General features: G+C 48.0%; 2 protein-coding genes across 12 annotated transcripts in view; one reads left to right on the top strand and one right to left on the bottom strand.

Annotated features, from left to right (window-relative positions):
- The window catches only part of PRC1 (protein regulator of cytokinesis 1), a 21,452-nt gene extending 18,494 nt beyond the window's left edge, over positions 1–2,958 (top strand). For 4 of the 8 annotated variants that reach the window (XM_040642811.1, XM_040642810.1, XM_040642816.1 and 1 more), the window contains exons 14-15: positions 245–286; positions 1,797–2,958. In XM_040642811.1, the coding sequence (XP_040498745.1) occupies positions 245–286; positions 1,797–1,868 (114 nt within the window). In that variant the 3' untranslated portion in view covers positions 1,869–2,958. The remainder of the gene's footprint in view (positions 1–244; positions 287–1,796) is intronic. The other 4 variants (XM_040642813.1, XM_040642815.1, XM_040642814.1 and 1 more) reach the window with 1 other exon arrangement.
- RCCD1 (RCC1 domain containing 1) overlaps positions 1–25,709 on the bottom strand; it is a 27,331-nt gene extending 1,622 nt beyond the window's left edge. Inside the window, exons 1-8 of one of the 4 annotated variants that reach the window (XM_040642818.1) lie at positions 25,197–25,709; positions 24,031–24,235; positions 23,548–23,944; positions 23,266–23,387; positions 21,254–21,352; positions 20,714–20,884; positions 20,172–20,201; positions 18,950–19,598 (exon numbers count right to left, since the gene is read on the bottom strand). In XM_040642818.1, the coding sequence (XP_040498752.1) occupies positions 19,447–19,598; positions 20,172–20,201; positions 20,714–20,884; positions 21,254–21,352; positions 23,266–23,387; positions 23,548–23,944; positions 24,031–24,205 (1,146 nt within the window). In that variant the 5' untranslated portion in view covers positions 24,206–24,235; positions 25,197–25,709 and the 3' untranslated portion in view covers positions 18,950–19,446. Of the gene's footprint in view, positions 1–2,948; positions 3,015–18,949; positions 19,599–20,171; positions 20,202–20,713; positions 20,885–21,253; positions 21,353–23,265; positions 23,388–23,547; positions 23,945–24,030 lie in introns of those variants that run through there. The other 3 variants (XM_040642819.1, XM_040642820.1, XM_040642821.1) reach the window with 3 other exon arrangements.
- Positions 25,710–25,808: the final 99 nt, after the last annotated feature.

Genomic DNA, 25,808 nt, shown 5'->3' on the forward strand with positions numbered 1-25,808 from the left:
CCCCAGACGATTAGGACAGTTCTTTGGAGGCTGAGAATCCCTTTCCTGCCTTGACCATGGCATGGGGTCGGGTGGTCTAAGGGGATATATAAGAAGGAAGGTGGCGGCAGCAACTTGACATTTAACCTGGATCCTTCTGCTTAAGAAATACCATTCCCTGGCTGCAGGAGGTGACCCTTCTGACCACTGCCCTGGTGTTCTCTTGGTGGAGTTCTTGGTAATTGTCTTAATTCTTTGTTCTTAGAAGGATCCGTCCCTCTCTGACAGCTCCACTGTTGGGCTTCAGGTCTGTATGGCAACCCCTGCATGTACCATGTCCGTTTTCCAAACTCATCTGTCACATCTGCTGGCTTAATTCCCGTCTGGGCACGGAGCTACACTAACCAATCATCTCAGCTGTGCTATCATAGAGCCTCCCCCCGCCCCCAGAGGAAGCAGGAATTCCTAATGTGGAAATCAAAACTACTTTCTGACTTAAGTCCCAACAGCCTAACCTGCTGATTAACAAGAACACTTGTTCAGACTTGAATTGGATTCTCAGCCCTACCTAAAGTCAGGCAAAGTTGTTTTTTTTCATGTACTTCACACCAGAAGACCTTCACCCTCCCCAGCTGTGACATCCGAGGCCTCCACTGTGCTGGAAAGAATTAGAGGCCCCATCACATGGGGAGGGGAGCCCCAGCTGTGTGCTGCCTATCATGAGGTTCTTGGCCTGTGTGCTGATTATTTCCTGGAGTATATGTCTTACTAACCCCTTGGGGCTGAACTGCCGACTTTCTGTCTACTGTGAGCTAGCCAATGCTCATTTCCTTGCCTCCACCTGTTTCTACCACACTGAGCTGCTAAAGCATGCCTGTGGCACTGAAAAAGTGATTTTTCCAAAAACTCTTCAGTTCCTAGTAACCTGCTCCGTCCTTACTAACAGTTAACTGCAGTGCCCTTAACAATGTGTGTGCTCTTCCCTCAGTGTCTTCCTGCCGAGAGGGGAGGCTGCTCCGCCCTCCTGGGGGACACTGACGTAAAGCCATGGGGCCACCTGTCTCGCTGCAGTGATGGAGAATGGGGCAGCTGCCCAAGGCTAGAGCTTGTTTCGAACATTGAAACTAGCTCCATATTATGGCACTTTTTCCAAATCACATGAGCGGTATGGTTTTATTTCTAGAAGTGTGTGTCGCTCTGGCTAGCTGACTGCTGGCCAGAGGGTCCCACTTTCTCTTGCTTGCTTAGCCAAGCCCCTTATTACCCACTTGGGGCTTAAATGTACCTGCTTATCTTTATGGCAAGGCCTAGGGAGGGACGTTCACCTGGTTCTGGTCGCTGCGGCTGGTAGACTAACCACTACTAAGCTCTCTCTCCGTGGTCGTGCATATGCTTTAGCTGCTTCTATCCCATGTGCTCCAGCATGAGATCAAATCACCAGCAGGTTACAAGGCCCTCAGCCCCAGGGATTGGTAGATAGACAGTCTGGCCCATTGCTTTATAAAGGGCTTAAAAGACCAAAGGTTGTTGCCTGCCTAGCTTGACAACTCAGTACAGTACTTTGTGAAGTGTAAGGGGTTTCTCTTCGGTGAGGTTTTTAACAGGATGCACTGGCTAAGGAAAGGGGTCCCGGGTCCACGTGCACATGCGTAATCTCTGACTAACAGAATGGTGCTCAGAGTCTCTCATCGTATGTTCCTAACACAGCCTGTGCTGGAGAGGGACCTCGGACTCAGGGCAACACGAGCCCGTGTTTACAAGGGTGGGCATGAAGGAGAGGGACAGTACTGCCACTGACATTTTTTATTTTTCAACAGCGAGAACTTTCAAAGGCTTCCAAATCTGACGCTACTTCTCGAATCCTCAATTCGACCAACATCCAGTCCTGAGAAGCCCTGACCAGCCAGCCAGCTGTGGCTTCCTGTGCCTAGACTAGATCTAAATTATACAGCGGTGGCTTTGATTTTTCTTGAGTTTAGGTGTGCTTGAAAATCTAGACAGGTTCCACTATCATGGGCCTGACAGAAGTGAATGAGTTTACAGAGGAAAATCCATCATAGGTTTAGTGGGTCTTCAAAAACTTGGATTTTGTTTTGACCCAAGAAATACATTAAAACTTAGTTCATAGCGGTAAGTGCAAATTTTAGCAGATGGAACCTAATTTCTTTCTCTGCCCCATAATTCCACTTGCTGAAGCACGATCAGGGGTTGGCTGTATTTCACCTTGTGTAGGAAAATGATTGTGCCCATCCTTGGGGCCTGGGACATGAAGTCATATTGCCTTGTACCCTTATAATTAGTAATTAACATCTTTTTTGCTTAGGGATGTTCCATTAATGCTATAGCTATGACAGCTTTGCTCTCACCTAAAGATCTGTCTCCACGACACAGGATAGCCTTCCTCCTGCTGAGGATGTGTGTGTGTCCGAAGTTGAGATGGCCTGACTTACTGCCAAAGAGGTGACAGGGAGGCTGGGAGCTCCTTTGTTAAATGGGGTACAGTTCTGTTCTAGAGTGCAATGCCCTTTGTGGGGTATGTGCGGACGCACGCATGCTTGTCTGAACTCTGTTTCTTTACTTTCTCTGGGTCGAGGCCCCCAGCCCTGTGCCCACTGTGCCGGAGTTCATCTACCCCCTGCAGTTGGCAGCCCTGTGGGGAGGCTGTTGGGGTGGGTTGGGCCCTTTCTGTCCCGGAGAGCTGGAACTTTGCACATATCAGTACCGGGGAGTTGTTTCTGCTACAGCGTCCACATCTTCACCCACCCTACCGATCACTACTGCTCTCCCCGAAGCACTATTTATTCTTATTCTGTCTGCCCGTGCCCGTACTACTGTCAGCACATTCAATGGTTCTCGAAAGCTTACCGGCATGGGTTGGGTCTGTGTCAGCCATGCTGTTTAGACGTATACATGTCCTGTTTTTAAAAATATAAATATATTCTTAAAAATAAATTAATGTGTATACTTACCTTTCAAAAAGATACATGGTGGTGTTTTTTTGTTTTTTTCCCAAATCATTTTTTGGTCAGTTTGGTCTGTGGAAAACAGGAAAGACCAAAAGAACATATAAGAAATTTTTAGTCACAAGTGTGATTTTTATATTCTTTAATGCACTTATTTCTAAATTAAAAATTTTTTACTTTGAGAAAAGTATGAGAGAAAAAGTCCAACTCCTGATACCTAAATGGGCTGAAGTCATATTAGGAAATTTCTGGCTGCATTGTTGTCTGTCCTTAACAGGATTAGCTTTTATAGGGGGAGGCTGCCTGGCCTTTTGGTTTTTTAACAGCCTTTATTTTGATTAGGAAATGCACACATGATCAAGTGTAGGCTGGGATAAGTCTTGATGTCGCATATGCACACCCATGAAACCATCGCCCCAACCAAGTCCTGAGATCCTAGGTTTTGCAAGAATCTTCTCCCAGTCTGGCTTCTCTTTTCATTCTTTTAACAGTGTTTCTGAAGAACAGAGGGTTAACTTTGATGAAGTCCCATTTTCCCTTAGATTGTGATTTTGTTCTAAGAAATCATAACCTAACCCAAGAGGTAACGGTTTTCTAGAAGTTTAAAATTTCAGATTTTACATTTATGTCTGATCCGTTCTGGCTGTGTATCCCTGCGCGTGGCTCCAAGTAGGACTTCATTTTCTTTGCGTACAGGTATCGAGGTGTCTGGCAACATGAGTGGAAAAGGCTGTCGTTTCTCCACGGCGCTACCTTTGTCCTAATGCCCATACCACGCGGTCTTTTGTTTTTTTTCTTCTTCCATTTTTATCGTTTAAGTCAGCTGCACACCCCATGTGGGGCTTGAACTCATGACTGAGATCGAGCTGCACGCGCTACCTGCGGAGCCGGCCAGATGCTTACACCTTTAAAAGTCACTTTGGCTGTTCTAGGTCCTTCGCATTTTCATATGACTTTCAGAATCAGCTTGTCAGTTTCTACAAAAAAATCGAGGATTATTGGATCTATCGATAAGTTTAGGGAGAACTGACATCTCCATTTAAGTTTTTTCTCACGGATATTTTATAGGTCGTATATACAGGTCTTTCACATCTTTGTCAGATTTATTCCTACGTATTTCACATTTCTGGATGCTACTATTTTTAAATGACAGTTCCTGGTTGTTGCCTGCCTACAGGAATGCAGTTGATTTCTGTATATTGCTCTTGTATCCTGTTTGCTAAACTCATTAAAAATGAGGGGCGCCTGGCTGACTCGGGGAGAAGCATGCAACTCATGATCTCAGGGTTGTGAGTTCGAGCCCCACGATGAGTGCAGAGATTACTGAAAATGACGAGGAAACATTATCTTTACAAATGGGCTCTGTTTTGGCACACTCCTTCACGGCTCAGCAGCGAGCGAGCTCTGTCTCGGCCTCTCCTCGCTTGTGTGGAGCCTAAAGACCAGCAGAGTGGAAGCGTGGTGTTTTCTCAGGCTTTTCTGAGCGTCTCCACCAGCCCCAGGCGTGGGCTAGGCTTTCTCACTTCCTCAGTGCACTGTGGGAGCTTTAAAAAGCCTTTCCCTATGTATCTCCTTTCCCAGCTTCTTTCTTCCCAGGCTTTTTGTATGTGTATTGCCTGTCCCAACTATGGTCCCTTGTCCAAGCTTTTGCAGCCAATCCTCAATACTTTTGGCAAAAGCCACCCAGCCTAGGGAACACGGAGTCAGGCAAAACAAAGGCCAGCTCTTACGTGGGTGTTTGTTTCAGGGAAATGCCAGCGAGGTCGACATCCAGTCACAATTCTTTGAGAAGGACTATATTCCTCCTCCTGGTGCCACAAACATGCACCAAAACGTGAGCCCTGTCCTCATTATGACCCCCGCGTGGGGCGTGGTCAGCGGGCGATTTGAAATGTCACAGCCTTTCAAACAGCTGCTTTCTTCCCCTGGCCATTGGAAGTTTTTGACTAGAGTTCTGCAAAAGTTGACTCTGACAGTTTCTGCGAGTTCATTAGCTGCTTTGGTGGAAAGGCAGAGCTGTGGAGCTCCTACACCATTTCCAGGGACATCCCAATTCTCAATGTTTGTACACCTAAAACCATCAAAATACAAAAAGCAAAAACTGATAGAACTGAAAGGAAAAAATGGACAAATCTACCAGATAAAAAATAGTCAAGGCTCTAGAAGAAACTAATCCCACCATTAACCAGCTGGACCTAGTTGCAGAACACTAGCCAGCAACAGCAGAAAACATGTCCTTTGGTAAAGTGCATATGGCACAGTCACCAAAATACCATATTCTGGGTCACAAGCCTTAACAAATTTTTTAAAAATTTAAACAGAGCCTGTGTGCACAGAGGGGCAGGGGAGAGAATCCTCAAGCAGACTCCCCCCGCCCCCGCCGAGCGTAGAGACCCACGTGGGGCTCCATCTCACAACCCATGAGGTCACGACCTGAGCCAAAAGCAAGAGTTGGATGGACACTTAACTGAGCCACCCAGGCGTCCCACATTTTTTAAAAATTTAAGTGATCAAAATGTCCTGACCATAATGGAATTAAACTATACCAACAACAAAAACGCTCTCAGAAAATGCCCAAATACAATCTTTAAAAAAAGAGGTTTCAAAAGAAATTCGCAGATATTTTGAACCGAACAAAAATGAAAATACTAAATACCAAAACACTAAAGCAATAGAGGACATTTTACAGTATTAAATGCTTACATTAGAAGAAAAGTCTCAATAATTTAAGCTGCTACGTTAAACAAAAAAACCCAAAATAACCTGACTAGAAGAAAGGAAGTAAACCTAAGAGAAAGAAGCAATGAAATTGAAAGGACCAAAGCAATACAGAGGAAATAAAAATCTGGTTCTTATGGGGGGGGGGATTAGTAAACTTTTAGTGATAAGGAGAAAAAAATACCAGGAATCAAAGTAGGGCTTATCACTATAGACTCCACAAACTTGAAAGGGATCATAAATGAATATTAACTATGCACAGAAATTTGACACCTTAAGTGGACAAATTCCCTGAAAGACACAAATTACCAAACTCACCCCAAAAGAAATATGTGAATAGTCCTACAGCAATCAAAGAAATTTAATCCCATCATTGCAAACCTTCTGAAAATGAAAACTTCCAGCCTAGACAGTATCACCAGTAGATTCAATTAAACATTTAAATTAGAAATAACACCAATTCTATACAATTTATTCCAGAAAACAGTAGACATACCACTTTTCACTCATTTTATGAGAATGACCCTGGTATCAAAACCACAGTGACACGAAACAAGAAAACTACAGACCACTATCCCTCATGAGCAGACACAAAATCCTTAATACAGCAAACTGAACCCAAAACTGAAAGAATACATCACGAAGTAGAGCTTACCCTGGCAATGCAAGGCTGGCTCTAGATTGCCGGTGGGAATGTAAGATGGGGCAGTGGCTTTGGAAGTCTGGTGTTTCCTCAAAAAGTTCTTACCATGGGACCCAGCAATTTCACTCCTAGGTATTTAAAAATTTTCTTTAATTTTCGGCACCTGGGTGGCTCAGTTAAGCGTCTGCCTTTGGCTCAGGTCACGATCCCAGAATTCGGGGACTGAGGCCCACATCAGGCTCCCTGCTCAGCAGGGGATTTCGAGAGCGAGCATGAGCACAGGGAGAAGGACAAGGAGACTCCCTACCGAGCTGGAAGCCAGATGTGGGTCTCAAACCCCGGACCCTAAGATCAGGACCCGAGCCGAAGTCAGACATTTAACGAACTGAGCCACTCCTAGGTAGTAATACCCAACTGAAACATGTTCACACACAAAAATATATATGAATGTTTACAACATTAGTCATAGTAGCGAAAAAGTAGAAATCGTTCAACTGTTCATCAGTTGAAAGGATAAGCGAAATGAAGTATATCCCCATAATATTTTGTAGCCATGAAAAGGAACAATGGATGAACCTTAAAAATACTGTGCTAACTCAAAGAGCCCTGACACAAAAAGCCGTGCGCTGTAAGACTCCATTTATGTGAAACACCTAGAACAGGCAAACCCATAGAAATAGGAGGCAGGGTAGGGGTTGCCGGGGCTAGAGGTAGATGGGCAGGGGCTACTAGCTGGTTGGGGTGGTTTTGGGGGTTAAAATGTTCTGAAACTGGACTGTGGTGATGGTTGGTGCACAACACTGTGGATGTACTAAAAACCACTGAGTTGTGTAGATTAAAAGGGTGAATTCTCTGGTATGTAAACAATACAATTTTTAAGTAATAGCACCGTAATCTACCACATTAACAAACCAAAGAAGAAAATCCACATGATCACATCAATTGATGCAAACACTTGACAAAACTCATGATAAAAACTTCTAGAAAATTAGGAGTAAAAGGAATATTCCTTAACCTGATAAATGGCATCTACCAAAGTCAACTCCTGGGTAACATACCGTGACTAGAGACTGCTGCTTTCCCCGTGAGACCGCAAACAAGGGGAGGAGGTCTGCTCTCACTACTCCTATTGAATATTGTACTGGAATTCCTAACCAGTGCAAAAAGGCAAGAAGAAAGAAATGCCACATAGATTGGCAAGAAGAAATTAAACTATCTATTCACAGACATCACGATTCGTGGATACCAAGGAACCTACAAAAGGCTCCAATCAGTAGTTTAGCAAAGGCCACAGCACACAAGGCTAACCTACGAAATCAACCTCATACCTACATACTAGCAGTCAGCAACTAGAAACTAAAACTTGCGAAACAGCATTTCAAAGAACTCCAGAACAATGAACTACCTAGGTATAAATCAAACAAAACACGTACCCGTCTGCTGAAAACTGCAGACTGCTGATGAAAGAGAAAAGACCAAAACAGATATACCACCCTCTTGGATTGGAATACTCAACACAGTGAGAGGTCCGTTCTCCCCCAAATGATCCGTAGACCTAATGTGCTTCCAATCAAAATCGCAGCAGAGCTCTCTGGGTAGATACAGATACGTTACCACTGAATTTACATGGAAACACAAACCAGAATAGCCGAAGAATTTTTTAAAAGAAGCGACTTGGAGGACTCACCCTATCTAATTTGAGGCTAGTTATATTGCTGTCGCACTCAAGACAAGGTGGTATTTATTGGTGAAAGACAGAAACAGGTCAGTAAACAGAATACTGAGTCTATAAAGACCCTCAGCCATGTGGTCAAATGGTTCCTGAAGAAGGTGCAAAGGCAAAAGACAGGATAGTATTTTCAACAGATGGTGTTGAACAATTGGACATTCACATGCCAAACAAAGTTCTACCTATGTCTCACTACTCACAAGGCAAAACAGACCAAAGATCTTAACATAAAATCTAAATCACTATTGGTTTTATTTATTTATCTATTTATTTATTTATTTAAGATGTTATTTATTTATTCAACAGAGACAGAGACAGCCAGCGAGAGAGGGAACACAAGCAGGGGGAGTGGGAGAGGGAGAAGCAGGCTTCCTGCTGAGCAACGAGCCCGATGTGGGGCTCGATCTCAGAACGCTGCGATCATGACCCGAGCCGAAGGCAGACGCTTAACGACTGAGCCACCCAGGCGCCCCAATATTGCTTTTAGAACAGAAAATACGGTATTTGGTCAGGCAGAGTTCTTAGTTATGACATCAAAAAACACGATCCATAAAAGAAAAAAGATACTAAGTTGGACTTGAGCTGCTTTTAAGACTTGCTTTTGCACAAGATACTGTTAAGACACTGAAGAAACACACTACCAACTAGGAGGAAATATTTTCAAGTCATGTATCTGATAAAGGACACGTATGCAGAATTTATAAAAGAAAACTCCCAAAACTTAAAAACGAAACAACCAGACTACAGGAGGGGGAGGGGTGCAAGCCCTATCAGAACAAAATATCCTATAAAGCTTCTGTAATGCAACGTGGTACAGACCAGATCAGAACAGAAAGTCTAGAAATAGACCCAAGTACATGTAGACTCTGGGTACAAGACAATGGTGGCATCCCCAATCACGGGGTGTGGACATAATGGCTAGCTGCTTGAAAAAAGACAAAAAATTAGGCAGATGGTAGAATGATGGTTGCTGGGGATGGGTGTGGGGGGCGGAGGACTTGGTGTTTAATGAGCATGGAGTTTCAGTGGAATTAAAAGTCCTGCGGTGGATGGTGCTGCTTGCGCAAAAAAGTGGATGTACCTAATACCGCTGAACTACACACTTACATGGCTAAATGGCAAACGTTAAGTATTTTTACCACAAGAAAAAAAGTATCGTAAAGACAACACAGGAAAAATTTCTTAAATCTCTCTCTCACACACACACACACACACACACACCCCAATTAACCATAAAGGGAAATGCTGATAAAGCTGACATTAAGAACCTTACGTTGGGCGCCTGGGGGGCTCAGTCAGTTGAGCATCTGCCTTCAGCTCAGGTCATGATCCCGGGGGCCTGGGATCGAGCCCCATATTCGGCTCCTTGCTCAGCTTCTCAAATAAATAAAATCTTTAAGAAAAAACCCGTATGTTGATCAATAGGAGTTATTTGTAAGACGCTCTGAGCATTACCTGGCGCAGAGAACAGTGCACACAAGCTGGTTAACACCAGAAAACACCACACACACTGAAAAACCGACGTGGCAGAAAACGTTCTCCACATGGAACTGTTAAGGGACTCGTACCTAACGTACATGAACGAACACAAATCGCCAAGAAAAACAAAACTTTAAAAGGGCAGAAAGCTGAAACAGACACTTTAAAACCGAAAAACTCCAAACGGCCAACAGATACACGGCAAGCTGCCCGACCTCGCCCGTTTCCGGGAAACGCAAACGCGAACTGCTGCGCACGCGCCGGCGTCTGCGGCGCCACGAGCCCGCCCTGCGCCCCGGGGACGGTCCCGCGGCCGCCGGTCCTCCCGCCAATATTCTGCAGACGAACCTGGACACAGGTGCACAAGCGGTCTGGCCAACAATCAGAAACAAAAGGAGCGTCGGAGAGGACTCTGGGAAAGGGCAGAGCCGAAGGGCCCGTCCCCGCACGGAGACGACGGCGCGGGCAGGACCCGCTGGCTGGACCGTTCGGGAACCGAGTTAGCCGCGGGTCGCCGCCGCGGGAGGCCTGGCTGGTAGAACCGCGACGGACGTCGGGCAGTTGCAGCGCCGCACGCAGCGGCCGCCCACCCCGACCCCGGCCACAGGGCGGCCGCTTACGGGCCCCCTCGAGCAGCCGGCGCACAGCCCCACGAGTCGGGGCGGGGGTGCGGAAGGAACCTGTCCTCCCAACCGCGGGGCGCTGTGCGCGGTGGCGGCTGCCGATCAGAGGCGCCGCGAGGCAGGCAGCCACGGCACCGGACCTCCGCCTGTGGCTGCAAGCCTGTCCCACTCTGGTTCCAGCGACTTCCAGCAGATTTAAAGGGCTGATGCCTTTCGGTTCCCCCTTCACTTTTCACCTTTCGCCTTTCGGGAGGAGCCAGATATTAAAGACTGGCCCACTGGGGGCAGCGGGTGACACAGTCAGTTGAACATCTGACTCAATTTCTGCTCAGGTCGTGATCTCAGGGTCGGGAGATCGAGCTCTGCGATGGGCTCCACACCCAGCAGAGTCAGCTTGAGATTTTGTCTCCCCTTCTCTGCCCCTCCCCCCACCTCACACGCTCTCTCAAATAAATTAAAAAAAAAGACTGGCATATTCCCAAACTTTTGCATATGTGGGGAAAATGAGAAAGGGACTGTGCATGCCCAAGGAAAGGCTTAGAAAAGACATAATAAGAAAAAGTTTACACCTCAGGATGATTCTTGGTACAGAGACAGCTTACAACAATAAGAAAACAAAAACAATAAAAAACAGCAATCCTTGGAAAGAGGGGAGAATCCAATTTCCAGACTTACTACATAACTGGATTTAAATGTCCCATGTTCAACAAAAAGTCACAAGGTTTACAGAGAAACAGGAAAGTATAGCCCATTCAAAGGAAAAAATAATCTCCCTGAGAAGCTTAATGGCAGGCATGTTTGACAAAGGCTTTTTTAAAAATTATTTTTTAAAGATTATTTCTTTGAGAGAGAGAAAGTATGAGCAGGGAGGAGGGTTAGAGGGAGAGGGAGAAGCAAACTCCTCACTGACCCAGGAGCCCAACACGGGACTCGATCACAGGACACTGGGATCTCGACCTGAGCTGAAGGCAGACACTTAACTGACTGAGCCACCCGGGCGCTCCTTGACAAAGGCTTTAAAACAACGGTCTTAAACGTGCTTAAAGAGCTAAACGAAGATGTGGAGAAAGTTAAGAAAGTGTGTGAACAAAACGGAAATACCATTAAGGAGATGGGAGAACAAAACGGAAATATCATTAAGGAGATGGAAAACCTAAAAAGAAACCAAAAAGGAATTCTGGAGCTTCTAAGTACAGTTCTCAAATGAAAACTTCACCAGCTGGATTCAAAGGCAGAGTTGAGCAGGCAGAGGAAAGAATCAGATACTGAAGACAGGACAATGAGAATTATTGAGGCTGAGGAACAGAAAGAAAAAAGGACTGAGCAAAGTGAACAAAGCCTAACAGACCACCAGGACATCAACTCAAGGACCCACACCTACATCACAGGAGTCCTGGAAAGAGGAGAGGGAAAGGGGCAAAGGGAGCATTTGAAGAAATAATGGCTGAAAACTTCCCAAACTTGAAGAAAGACATGACTATAAACATCCAAGAAGCTCAGTGAACTCCCAAGTAAGATGAACTCGGATCCATCTTAAGATACATCACAAACTTTCCAAAGACAAAGAGCAAAACTTAAAAGCAGCAAGAGAGAAGTGAATCATCACATACAAGGCATCCTCAACAAGATTAAGTCACGTGAAGCCAAATCTTATTTTCTACATGACTTGGGAGACTAATGCATTTAAAAGAATTATTAGTTTATGTTCTGGGGCACACACTATATTAAGATGTAATTTTAGGACATCAACAACAAAGGGGTGGGGGCAGAGCTATAAAGGAGCAGAGTTTTTCTATATAACTAAAGTTAAGTTGTTATAAATTCAAATTAGAATGTTATAATTTTTATATTAAATGTAATCCTCACAGCAGCCACAAAAGAAATAGCTATAATGTCACACAAAAGGACATGACAAGAGATTTAAACATTTCACTACAAAACAAAACAAAAATCACCCTAAACACAAAAGAAGGAATGCAGGAAATAAGGGACAAAAAAAGTGGTAAGTGCAGAGAGAAAATAAATAGTATGATGACAGAGGTAAGTCCCTCCTCATCAGTAATTACTTTAAATGGAAATGGGTTAAATTCTCCAATCAAAAGACAGTGACTGGGGGGCACCTGGGTGGCTCAGCTGGTTAAGCATCTGCCTTGACTTGAGTCATGATCTCAGGGTCCTGGGATCAAGTCCCACTTCAGCCTCCCTGCTCAGTGGGGAGCCTGCTTCTCCCTCTGCCACCCCCCCTTCTCGTGCTTTCTCGCTCTCTCAAATAAATAAAATCTAAAAAAAAAAAAAAAAAAAAAGACAGCAGCTGGCATGATGGATAAAAACACATGTACCACTGTATGCTGTCTTCAAGGGACTCACTTAAGATCCAAAGACGCAAGCAGGCTGAAAGTGAAAAGATGGAAAGAGATATTCCATGCAAATAGGTACCAAAGAAAGCAGGAGCTATACGAATATCAGACAAAATTGACTTTCAGTCCAAAAAGGTACATAACTCAAAAAAGAACATTACATATTAACAAAAGGCTCCATACAGCAAGAAAATATAACAATTATAAGCACTTACACACCTAGTGACAGACCATCAAAATCTATGAAGCAAAAACTGACAAAATTGAAGGGAGGGGCGCCTGCGTAGCGCAGTGGTTAAGCGTCTGCCTTCGGCTAAGGGCGTGATCCCGGCGTTCTGGGATCGAGTCCCACATCAGGCTCCTCCGCTAGGAGCCTGCTTCTTCCTCTCCCACTCCCCTGCTGTGTTCCCTCTCTCGCTGGCTGTATCTCTGTCACATAAATAAATAAAATCTTAAAAAAAAAAAATTGAAGGGAGAAACAGTTTTTTTTTTATTAACATATATTATTTGTTTCAAGGGTACAGGTCTGTGATTCATCAGCCATTACAACACATACCCTCCCCAATGTCCACCACCCAGTTACCCCATCCCCCTACCACCCTCCCCTCCAGCAACCCGAAGTTTGTTTTCTAAGATTAAGAGTCTTTTATGGTTTGTCTCCCTCTCTGGTTTTGTCTTGTTTCATTTTTTCCTCTCTTCCCCTGAGATCTTGGGAGAAGCAGTTCTCCAGTAACAGAGACTTCAACATGCCACTCACAATAATAGAACCAGACAGAAGGAAACAGAGGACCTACACAACACAGTAAAAACCAACTAGATCTGACAGACACGTGCACAACACTCCACCCGAGAGCAACACACACATTCCTCTCAGGTGCACACGGGACATTCCCCCAACAGACCACATATTAGGCCGCAAATTAAGTAGCCTAATGTCATACAGGGCAATCCCTATCAAAATAGCAACAGCATTTCTCACAGAACTACAACGAGCCCGAAGTTTGCACGGAACCGCAAGAGATCCCGAATAGCCAAAGCAATCTTGAAAAACAAAAACGAAACCAGCGGTTTCACAATTCCAGGCTCCAAGTTATATTATGAAGCTGTAGTCATCAAAAGTATGGTACTGGCATAAAAACGGACACATAGATCAATGGAACAGAATAGAAAACCCAGAAATAAACCAACAATCAAAAGAAATAAATGGTCAATTAATCTTTGACAAACCAGGTCAATGAGGAAAAGTCTCAACAACAAACGGTGTTAGGAAAACTGGACAGCCGCCCACAGGATCAAAACACAGCAACCAAACCGGAGCACCTTCTTTCACCACGCACAAAAATAAGCTCAAAATGGATTAAAGATCTAAATGTGAGACCTGAAATCACAGAAATCCTAGACGGGAGCATAGGCAGTAATGTCTCTCACACTTTTTAGCAACCCTTTTCTAGATACACCTCCTGAGACAAGGGACATAAAAGCAAAAATAAACTACTGGGACGTCACGAAAATAAAAAGCTTCTGCACCGTGAAGGAAACAACCAACAAAACGAAAAGGCGACCTACCTCCAAAGACGACGCGCAGACGGCCGACAGACGCATGGAAAGATGCCCGACATCGCTCATCAGCAGGGACACGCAAATCAAAACCACAACAAGCTGTCACCTCACAGCTGTCAGAATGGTCAGAATCAAAAAGACGAGAAATAGTAAGAGTTGGCAAGGATGGGGCGAAAAAGGAACCCTTCACTGTGGAAAACAGACCATCCTCAAAAAGTGAGAAATAGAACTACCCTACTGGGTATTTGCCCCAAAAATATAAAAACACTAATTTCAAGGGATACACGCACCCCATGTGTATAGCAGCGTTATTTACAATAGCCGATTACGGAAGTAGCCCAAGTGTCCACCAACAGATGAGTGGATAAAGATGTGGGGGGGTAGAGTATTACTCAGCCTTGAAAAGAATGAACTCCGGCCATTTGCAACAACACGGATGCAGCTAGAGGGTATAATGCTAAGTGAAAGAAGTCCGTCAGAGAAAGACAAATACCACAGGATTTCACTCAAATGTGGAATTTAAGAAACAAAAGAAGCAAAAAAAAAAAAAAAAAAAAAAAAAAACCAAGAAAGAGACTCTGTAGAGAACAAACAGATGGTTACCAAAGGGCAGGTAAGAGGGGGATGGTGCAACAGGTGAAGGGGACTGAGAGCACACCTAGCAGCACGAGCACCACACTACACACCTGAACCTGACAGAACACTGTGTTAGCTATCCTGGAATTAAAGTTTAAAACTTAATAAAGATATCATACACAGTATTTTCTCTGACCACAGCAGGATGAAGTTAGAAATCAATACAAAGAAAACTGAAAATTCACAGTATTGTGGAAATAAACAATACATTTCAAGCAACCAATGGATCAAAGAAGAAATCATGGGGCAAACCAGCATACAGAGACAAATGAAAACACAACATACCAAAACTCAGAGGACGCAGAAAAAGTGGTGCTAAGGGCGGAATTTATAGCTATAAATGCTCGCATTTAGAAGGAAGAAAGAGGGGCACCTGGGTGGTTCAGTTGGCTAAGCAGCTGCCTTTGGTTTGGGTCATGGTTCCCGGGTCCTGGGATGGAGCCCCACACTGAAGCCCAGCGAGGAGTGTGTTTCTCCCTCTGCCCCTCTCCCTGCTCATGCTCTCTCTCACTCCCTCACTTGCACATTCTCAAATAAAATCTTTTAAAAATAAGAATAAAAACAAGAAAGATCTGAAGTCAACAACTTTAAACTAGAAAAAAAAGAACTAAAGTCAAAGCTAGCTGAAGGAAGGAAATAATAAAGAGTATAGCACAGATAAAGGAAATTGAGAACAGAAAAACAGGGATAATAATGGAACCAAAAGTTGGTTCTCTGAAAAGACAAATAATATATACATATATATATATATTTTAAAGATTTTATTTATTTATTTGACAGAGAGACAGCCAGCGAGAGAGGGAACACAAGCAGGGGGAGTGGGAGAGGAAGCAGCAGGCTCCCAGCAGAGGAGCCTGATGTGGGGCTTGATCCCATAACGCCGGGACCATGCCCTGAGCCGAAGGCAAACGCTTAACCGCTGTGCCACCCAGGCGCCCCTGAAAAGACAAATAATATTGACAAACTTTTAGCTAGATGGATGAAGGTGAAAAGATGACTCAAATTACTAAAATCAGAAATTCAAGTGGGGACATTACTACTGATTCTACAGAAATGAACAAGATTTTAAGAGGGTGCTATGAAAAACTGTATGCTAATAGGATAACCTTGATGAAATGGAAAAATTCCTAGAAACACAAAACCTATAGAGACTCAATCACAAAGAAATAGACAATCTGAATAGTAAGGAGATTAAATCAGTAATCAAAAAATCACCCAACAAAGAAGAGCCCAGAACCTGAAGGCTTCACTGGTGAATTCTACCAAACATTTAAAGAGAGGGGAATGCTTCCCAACTCATTCTATGAAGCTAGCATAACCATGACATCAAAGCCAGACAAAGATATTACAAGATAACTACAGTCCAATATCTCTTTTGAACATGGATGCAAAAATCCTCAGCAAAATACAAGCAGATGGGATTGAGCAGCACTTAAAAAGGATTACACACCATAATCAAAGGGGATTTATTCTTGGAATACCAGAACGATCGACGTAATACACCACATGAACAAAATGAAGGGGAAAAAAATCCACACGGTCACCTCAATCAAAGCAGACAAAGCATTTGACAAAATTCAAGAACCTTCCATGATAAAAACAATAAAATAGGGCAAGAAGGAAACTAGCTCCACATAACAAAAGCTATATATGAAAAACCCACAGTAAACATAATACTGAATGGTCGAAGACTAAAAGTTTTTCCTCTGAGATCAGGAACAAGGCAAGGAGGCCCACTTTCACACTTTTATTTCACACAGTACAGAAGTTCTAGTCAGAGCCAATAGGTAAATAAATAAATAAATGGCATTCAAATTGGAAGAAAAGAAGTAAAACTATCTCTGCAGATACTATGATCTCACATACAGAAAATCCTGGCGTCCACAGAGAACTGTTGGAGTACATGAATTTAGTAAAGTAGCAGGATACAAAAATCAGGTGCGTTTCTATATGCAAACAATGAACAATCTGAAAAGGAAATTATAAAAACAATTTAATTTACAATAAAATCAAAGAATAAAATACTTCGGAATTAATTTAACCAATGAGGTGAAAGAAACGTACAATGAAAACTACAAAATGCTGGGGTGCCTGGGTAGCTCAGTGGGTTAGGCGTCTGCCTTTGGCTCAGGTCATGATCCTAGAGTTCTGGGATCAAGCCCCGTATCGGGCTCCCTGCTCAGCTGGGAGTCTGCTTGTCCCTCTGCCTCTGCCCTGCTCACGCTCTCTGTCTGTCTCTCAAATAAATAACATCTTAAAAAAATAAAAAGAAAAGAAAACTACAAAATGCTGAAAACAATTAAAGAAGACATAAAGAAATGGAAATACATCCCATATGCATGGAAGACTTAATACTGTTAAGATGTCAACATTACCCAAAGTGATCTACAGATTCAATATAATCCCTGTTGAAATCCTGGTGACATTTTTTATAGAAATAGAAATACCCATCCTAAAATTCATATGCAATCTCAAGGGACCCGAAATAGCCAAAACATTTTTTTTTAAGATTTTTATTTATTTGTCGGAGAGAGAAAGAGCACGCACATGCACAAGTAGGGGGAGGGGCAGAGGGAGAGAGAGAAGCAGGCTCCCTGCTGAGGAAGGGTCCCGAGGCAGAGCTCGATCCCAGGACCCTGGGATCACGAGCTGAGCCAAAGGCAGACGCTTAACCCACTGAGCCACCCAGGCGTCTCTAACCAAAACATTCTTGAAAAAGAAAAAGAAAAACAAAACTAGAGGACTCACACTTCCTGATTTTAAAACCTACTACACAAAGCTTCAGTAATCAAAACGGTGTGGCACTGGCATAAGGACAGACAGACAGCCTAGAAGTAAACCCGTGCATATATGGTCAAATGATTTTCGACAAGGGTGCCACGACCACTCAATAGGAAAAGAACAGTCGTTTCCACAAATGGTGCAGAGAAAATGCACAATCACACAAAAGAACAAAGTTGGACCCTTACTTAATATCGTGTATGTAAATTAATTCAAAAATGGATCAAGGGCCTAAATGTAGGACCTAAAATAATAATACTCTTGGAAGAAAACATAGGACAAAAGCCTCATGACGTTGGATTTAGCAATGACTTAACAGGACACGGAAGACACAGGCAACAAAAGAAAAACAAGTTGGACTTCATGAAAATTAAAGTTTTTTGTTTTGTTTTTTACATCAAGAGACCCTATCAACAGAGTAAAAAGGCAACCCACAGGAGAAAATATTTCCAAATCACATACCCGATGAGGAGTGAATACCCAGAACACACAGGGAACTCCTAAAACTCAACAACAAAAACCGAGTAACTCAATTCAAAATCAGCCAAAGCGTTTGAATAGGCATTTTTCCAGAGAAGATATACGAATTGCCAATAAGCTCATGAGAAGGCGCGTCACTAATCATTAGGGAAATGCAATCAGTGCCACAGTGAGTTAGCACGTTACACCCATTAGGATGGTGACCATCGAGAAAAACCAGAAAACCACTGTTGGGCGAGGATGTGGGAAAACTGGAGCCTTATACACTGTTGTAGGAATTAAAAATGCTACAGCCTCCGTGGAATACAGTATGTAGGCTTATGAAAAAATTAAAAATAGAATTACCATACGACCCAGAAAGTCCACTTCTGAGTATATACGCCAAAGAACTGGAAACAGGGTCTCAAAGAAATATTTGCACACCTATGTTCACAGCAGCATTATTCCCAGTAGCTAAAACCTGGAAGCAACCCAATGTCCATCAACTGATGAACAGATAAACAAAAGGTGGTCAGTACCTGCAACAGGATATCATCCAGGCCTGAAGCGGAATTCTGCAACGTGCTGCAACACGGATGAACCCTGAGGACACTATGCTAAGTGACATAAGCTAGCGACAAGAAGATACATACTGTATGATTCCTAATATGAGGCACTCAGAGTCGTCAAAGCCAGAAAAACAGAAGGCTCATGGTGGTGGCCGGGGGGAGTGAGGGAGTTACTGTTTAACAGGTAAAAAGATTTGTTTATTTTTAAGATTATTTATTTATTTGACAGAGAAAGCGCACAAGTGAGAGAGGGAACAAGCAGGGGGGGAGGGGCAGAGGGAGAGGGAGAAGCAGGCTCCCTGCTGAGCAGGGAGCCTGATGTGGGGCTCCATCACAGGACCCTGGGATCATGACCTGAGCCGAAGGCAGACGCTTAATGACTGAGCCACCCAGGGGCCCCAACGAGTCAAAAGTTTTACAAGATGAAAAGAATTACGCAGGTCGATGGTGGTGTTGGCTGCACAACGATGTGAATTTATTTAATACTACTGAAATACACACCTAAAAGTGGCTAAGATGGTACATCTGTGTATTTTAACTCAATAAAAGAAAAACTGACCACCAACAGAATATATAATGAGGTATATTCACGCGACGGAATACCGCGTAACAACACAAATGAACGAATGCGGGGCACAACACAGGGGGTCACGGGGCTTTGCCATCTACCCCCCCCCCCAGGCTCCGCACGCAGAGGTTCCGATTTCATTGTGTCTGTAGTGCTGGCCTCGGCCATTCCCTTCCAAAGCTCTTTAGGTGTCGCCAACGTGAGGACAAAGGTGAAGACAAGACGGGGCTCTAAAGGAAGGCAAGTCGGCTGTGACGGCTGTGACGGGGAGGGGCGAACGCGGGGCCCCTGGGGTGCCGGCAGTGGTCTCCTCGGCAGGGCAGGAGTCTCACTGTGTTAGGTGTATCACTTACTGTTTGTTTTACGCCCCCATCTGTACATGTCAGCTCCCCGCTTTCTCCACAGCATACACGTAGGTGTTCCAGGGCCCACAGCTCACAGCCCTTACTTGGAGTTGCTTATCTACAAAATATTCCACACGGCGGGGCCGATCCAAGCTGGTCGTGTCCTTGTGGCCCAGCTGTCCATATTTACCTAAAGTGAAAGGAGCCCCTTGGCCATCCTCTCCATTGGGCCTTGGGGCTTTTCCACTCCAGGAAGGAAAATCAGCCCACAGACTAAATGCAGGGCCTAAGCGCCACTCCGCGGGTGTGTGCTCTGGAAACTCAGACCGGCGCCATAGAGCCTTCAGGGCCAGGCAACGCCCCCAAGAGGCGGCTGCCACCAGCCACACTGGGCAAGATGCTGTTCCAGGTTCTCTGCTCCTGACTCCAGACACTCAGAGCAGAGATTTTTAACTTTTTTTCTACCCAGCGCCAGACCAACAGATGCGTCATAAATGCTGCCTAACTATTCCCTCAAGACAACTTTTCAGAAAGATGCATGGGAAGTACTAATATCTCTTTCTCTCCTGTGTGGTCTCTGACCTTTGGTGTGCTTAGATCTGTTCTTGACAAGAGAACACGCACCATTTCCTTCCCAGACTTCCCAGGGGTCAGGCCGAGGCCCCTGCTTCCACCCGGCCGCATGGCTGCTGTCTCCTGCCCTCTGCCCCCAGGTCCCTTCCTCCCCTGCTTTAAGCATCACACAAGCAAACCTTTTACTTACCCCAGCCCCAGGTGTAGAGCTCCCCAGTTCCTACAACCAGAAGGACAGCAGGGGATGTCACAGGCATGGTCTAGCATGGCCTGCCACAGTCCACGGCCAGCACCTCGTAGGGGTCCTGAGCTCTGCCTGGCAAAGCACAGCATGTCCTCTACCAGCCGTCTAATCACATGCGGGGTGGGAAAGGATCCAGACGCAAGTTTACCGTCCTGTACGCCAACCGATCGGCCTGCATCTCACAGCTCCCGAGTTCAGGAGTCTTAGCAGCTGGACCGGGCAGGCCCCGCGCTCAAAGCGGCCAGCAAACCCTGGCCTCCCTCCAGGAGGGGGTACCGTCCAGCCTCACAGCTGGGGAGCTACTGTTCAAGCCCCACGGCGGCTGGGGCTGTTTGCGCTGAGGGAGGCGGCCGCTCAGTGCTTGTCAGAGCCACTCAAAGTACAAGTTTTTAAGGGGCTCACAACCTTGTCTGCAGCGCCAGCTAAGGGACGGGGTGGAGGAACTTCCTGCTCCACCGTCAGCCCACCACCTGCCCAGCCCCACTCACTTGTCACCACCGCTGTGTGCCGGGAGCCACAGCTGGCCTGGACCGCATCTGCGTCCCGGGGGAGATCCAGCAACGCCGGGAAGGGCTGGAGGGCTATGAAGGGGGCCGGGGCTCCATCCTCAGCCCCAGCTGTTCTCCTCCCTTCAGAGCCACCTTCGTTCAGTCCGCTGGCTTCAGAGAAGCAGCAAAAGTGAGGGGGATCGTGACTGGTAATGCGGAGCCCTGGCTACACCTTAGCCACCCTGGGACTCAGCCCTCATGACAGACCCCCCCCCCGCCCCCCGTGATCGACACCATGGCTGCGCTCTTCCCCCGCCGCCGCCACTGCCCCCACGTTCCCCAGAAGTGCTGAAGTTGACAGGTCAGGGGGGAGTGTGGTGCGGATGCTGCCATCAGCCCTGCCAAACCCCCATCCCTCCCCAGAGCCCGGAGTCCTACAGAGGGGATGTCACATGTCCCTTCTGAGCACTACAAGGTCTCAGGCCAGCATGTGGCCAGGAGTCAGGAAGGACAGAAACGTGTGGAAGAACTGACCCTCACCTTCCTTTGCAACTGTCTTTCCATCCTCTGCCAGGCTCCTGGTGGGCAGGGCCAGCTGCCCGGATTCATTCCAGCCCCAGATATAAATATCCCCAGTCTCTGAAAAAGAAATAAAGGGGACCCACTGAACAGACTGTGAACCACACCCTTCCCTCCTAAGCCCCCAGAATCCGTCCAAGCGCCTGTACAGCCATCAGCTCCCTGGGGACAACTAATGCCTGCCCTGCCCCAAGGCAGCTCTCCAGGCAGTGCCTCCCGAAGGCCCCAGCAGCTTCCTGGTCTCACGGGCTCCCTTCCCCCTCAAGTGCCTTCATCATCCTTTTCTTTAAACAGCATCTCCTGGACCTTCCTCTCCAGTTTCATGTTTTCCCTGTGTTGCTAAACTGCCCCCTCCCCACCTCCTACATGTGAACCGGACTAACGCCATCTGGGACCAGCTCGACAGCTACGAGACCTGAATGAAGGCCTCTTGAGAACAGCCCCCGACACACTTTCTTTTTTAAAAATCACACACATAATAGATCCTAAGAACGCCCTTGGGGCATAAAGTCCTTGGATTTTCTCTGGAGATGGGATGGAACAGAACCACTCTCGAACATTCTCCTCCTGGGTGCTCGCCCGGCACCGACTCCCAGTCTCCAGGGCTACAAAAGCAGGTCTGGCAGGAGGGGGGGGGGTGCGGTCACAACTGTGTTGCCCCCGTCCAAGACAGGAGTCCGGAAGCTCTCTTAGTAAACTGTTTCTTGTCAAGCTGGACTTGGGGGCCTTTTTCTTTGGTCTACAGCTCCTTCTGGAGGTCATTTGGCATAAACTTCCCTTTCACCTAACACCCACCACACACACTTAGAAATGTATCTCTGGAAATTCCCAAAGGCCTCCCTTTCAAACCCACTGAGCCCATAACACCCCTTTCCTTAGCCCCACCCACCACTGGCCTCGTTGAAGGCCTCTTCTGGAAGCTCTCAACTTTCTTGCCTCTCACGTAAAAATTCACTAATGACAGCAGCTAATTTTTATCAAGTGCTTACTTTGTACCAGCGTTTTAAGCACCTTTCAAATATAATCATTTAATTCTCAGAAGAGCCCTACAGGGTTACATGACAACATCCCTGTTTTATTCATGAGAAAACAGGGGGCGTGGAGAGGTGAAGTGCTCTGCCCAAGGTCACAAGGGGCAAAGTCATGATCTGAACCTAGCAAGTCTGGTCTGAAGCATCTGTGCTCCAAACACTCTAACAAACTCAAGACTTCAAATTTCTTCCAACCTAAAGTGTGAGACTTCCCATCTGGCTCTGTTTCTAGTCTTCTCTTCTGTTCCCTCCGGCCCAGTAGTTTTCACGTCTGGCTGCCAAGCCAGGCCCATGACAGGAGACTATGGGGGTGGCAGTGCAGGCACATGTTGTTTTTAAAGCTGCCCCCCCACCCCGGGGATAGAAGTGGCAGCTAGAGCCCAGCCAGAGCCCCAGGTGCAGACCCTTGCAAAGACCGCCTGCTTCCAGCCTCACCCAACAGCCTAGGAATCAGCTGCAGCTGGGTGGCCTGCCAGGGCGGTGGGCTTACGATCCCAAACGAAGGTCCTCATTCTGGGCTCACCCTCACCACATCGTCCTTCCTGTGGGCATCTGTGCGTCCACTGTGTTCCACACATCATGGCCACCTGACCCCCTGTGTCCTTTCTTCTCCATTCTCCTCAGCTCAGCTGCCACCTCACCCCTTCCTGCGCCCTTGCAGAGTGTCTTAGAAAGGCAGTCCCGGCTGGAGGTGGACGGGTGGAGAAGGAGGGAGCCCACCAACAGAAGATAGCAAACAACGGCAACCGTCCGGGTGTGAGCGGGTAATGGCTGGGGCAGAGGGCTGACTTTGAGAGGCACTGAGGAGTCCTGAACCACCGGGCCAACATGGGATGAACGTGTTAGGAGGCCTGGTGAGACTACCCACCCACACGGGAAGAGCAGGAAGGTCTGCAGCCTAGGAGACCTTGAGTTTGTCCGGAGAGGCACTAGGTCACTTACCACTCACACACACGGAGTGCCAGCCACCGGCGGCCACCTCAGCCATGGGAAGGCCCTGCAGCGCCTCCAGCAGCCTCGGCTCCGGCTCGGCCTCCAGAGTCCCGTGGCCCAGCTGTCCATGCCTGAGCAAGGGAGAGCCGACACACGTCCCCCTCCCCTTCCTTCCCCAGTGGCACTCACTGGTCCCCAGACAGTCACCTCCCACGCGGAGCCACGTTTTTATCTGCCCCCGCCCCGCCCCCCCGGGAGACCCCACGCCCCCACGCGGCCACGCCCCCTCACCTGCCCTGGCCCCAGGAGAACACCTGGCCCGCCTCGTCCAGCAGTAGCGCGTGCTCGGCGCCCAGCTCCAGCCGGCGCGCCCGCAGCTCCGGGGCCAGGGGGCGGTAGAAGGGAGGCCGCGGACTCACGTAGGCGCGCGCGCAGGGCAGCAAGGGCAGCGCCCCGGCCTGGAGCTCACCGCCCGCGGCGTCCTCCCCCTCGGCCTCCGGCGCCAGCGTGCGGGTCCACAGGGGCTCCCCGCGCAGCGCCGAATGCGGCGCCCAGGCCTGCAGCTCCAGCCCCGGCCCGGCTCCCGGCCCGGCGCGCAGCACCACGAGGAGCGCCTCCGAGGTCCACGCGTCCCTGCAGCCGCCCGCCGCGCCGCCCGCCGCGCCCGACAGCTGCACCTGGCCTCCACCTGCGGGATCGGAGAGCCGGCTGGGGAGCGGCCGGGCCACGCACCCGGGGGACGGGGGCGGAAGCGGGACGGAGGGGGGCGCTCACGGGTCACGACGGCGGTGTAGCTCCAGCTGGCGCTCACGCGGCGGACGTCGGCTCCCGAGCCCGGTGTCCGCAGCGGCTCCGGGCTGTGCACCTGGCGCCCGTGCCCGGAGCCCAGCGCCTGCCCGAAGCCGCAGAAACCGAAGCCGAACCAGGACCCCCGGCGCTCCTCGGCCATGCCCGGGCCGCGCCCTCTGCTGGCCGCCACCTGAATGGGGTGGGAGGCGGGACAGGGTTAGGAATCCCACCAGATTTAAGAAGATTCTGGGCTGCCTGGAGTGGGGGCACCTGCCCTGTCTTCCCCTTGACTCAAGCAAGATCACTACCCCACAGAGTAGACACCAGGTATTTAAGTGGCCTCTTCCTTCGACGTTGTCCTAGGATCTGAGCCCCTCCGGCTCCCAGTGTCAGGCACATTATCCCATGTCATCTTGGGAAACAGAATTACCCCCACTTGACAGAAGAGACTCCCAGAGAAAGTAACCCTTACACAATCACACAACTTAGGACCAAGAGGGCCAGAGGGCTGAAATCAAGTCCCACCGACTCCACATACAGTGCTCTTCCCACCAGGGCAAAGCAGAGCGTTCGGGAGACAGCGCCCTACGCGGTTCAACCAGCTCCAGGGTTCAGGTGTTTGCCTCTGCAGGCAGCGGTGCCTGTGTCCTTGGTCCATTTACTTAAGCTTTCTGGGTCCAATTCTGTTTCTTCAGTTTTACAAAGGCAGGGGATAGGAGAGGGTGCTGTCTGTACCTACCCTGTAGAACTGCGTGGAACAGATGGAAATACACGGTTCACGCACTGGCACATACCACGATAGGCAAAAGGTAGAGTTGATTTTAGAAAGTCCAGGCGTACTTACTGGTTTTCAAGGGACCTAGTTAAACACAATTTCAACTGGACCTCACCTAGTCATTTATTCGTTCTACAAACATTTACTGATGCCTTCCTTTGAGGGGATGAGAAAGACGGCTGTCTGCCCCCGAGGAGCTCACACATAAATGCGGGGACACACACACGGTCCCGTGGTTACAAAAGCAGCGGCTTTTTCTGTACAGCATGTTCGGCTTTGAAGTCAGACATGGGGTCCCTCCTGCGACCAAAGCTCCTCGACCCCGACCTGGGCTAACCCCCTCCATGTCCAGTCCCAACCCAAGGGGGCCTCTGACCTTGATCTTGACCCTGTGCCCTCCACCCTCCTCCGGCAGCTCCTCCCGACGGGCAGTCTCGAGGGAGGAAAAGCGCAGACGCGGGGGAGCCGCCTAGGACCCGGCTGCCAGCCGCCGCGGAGAAAAGGTTTGAGGAGCCGCGCCCCGGGCCACGCGCTCATTGGCTGCCGCAGCCTCCCCGGGCCAATCGCCGGCGAGCGCGGTAACGTCACGGCTCGGGGCCGGCGGCGTTCACCTCGGTACCCGCAGTCCCCGCCGCGGCCTGTGCAGCCCGAGCTCTATCGAGCTGGCCCCGGGGCCTGCGCTGGGTCGCTGCAGGCTCGGGTGTGAGGTGGAGTAACCTCCGGTGGGCGCAGGCCCGTCCCCTGCACGCCCGCGGAACTCGGGTTAGAATCCGAGCTGCGGGGCTGGCGAGGAGCGGCCGGGTCGACGCGTGCAGCCCGCCAAGCCCCTCAGCCCGGTACGGCGGCAGCTCACGCCCGACACGACGGGCTGGTGCCCAACAGGAAGCAGCCGTACTAGGCGGGCGCCTCGGCGAGTTTGGCCTTCCATTGGCTCGAAGCCTGTCACTCATTTCCGTGAACCAATGAGCTTCAATCTGGGCTCACAGAG

This window comes from Ursus maritimus, unplaced genomic scaffold (genome assembly GCF_017311325.1).
Source record: "Ursus maritimus isolate PB19 unplaced genomic scaffold, ASM1731132v1 scaffold_27, whole genome shotgun sequence".
In the NCBI taxonomy this organism is placed as follows: domain Eukaryota; kingdom Metazoa; phylum Chordata; class Mammalia; order Carnivora; family Ursidae; genus Ursus; species Ursus maritimus.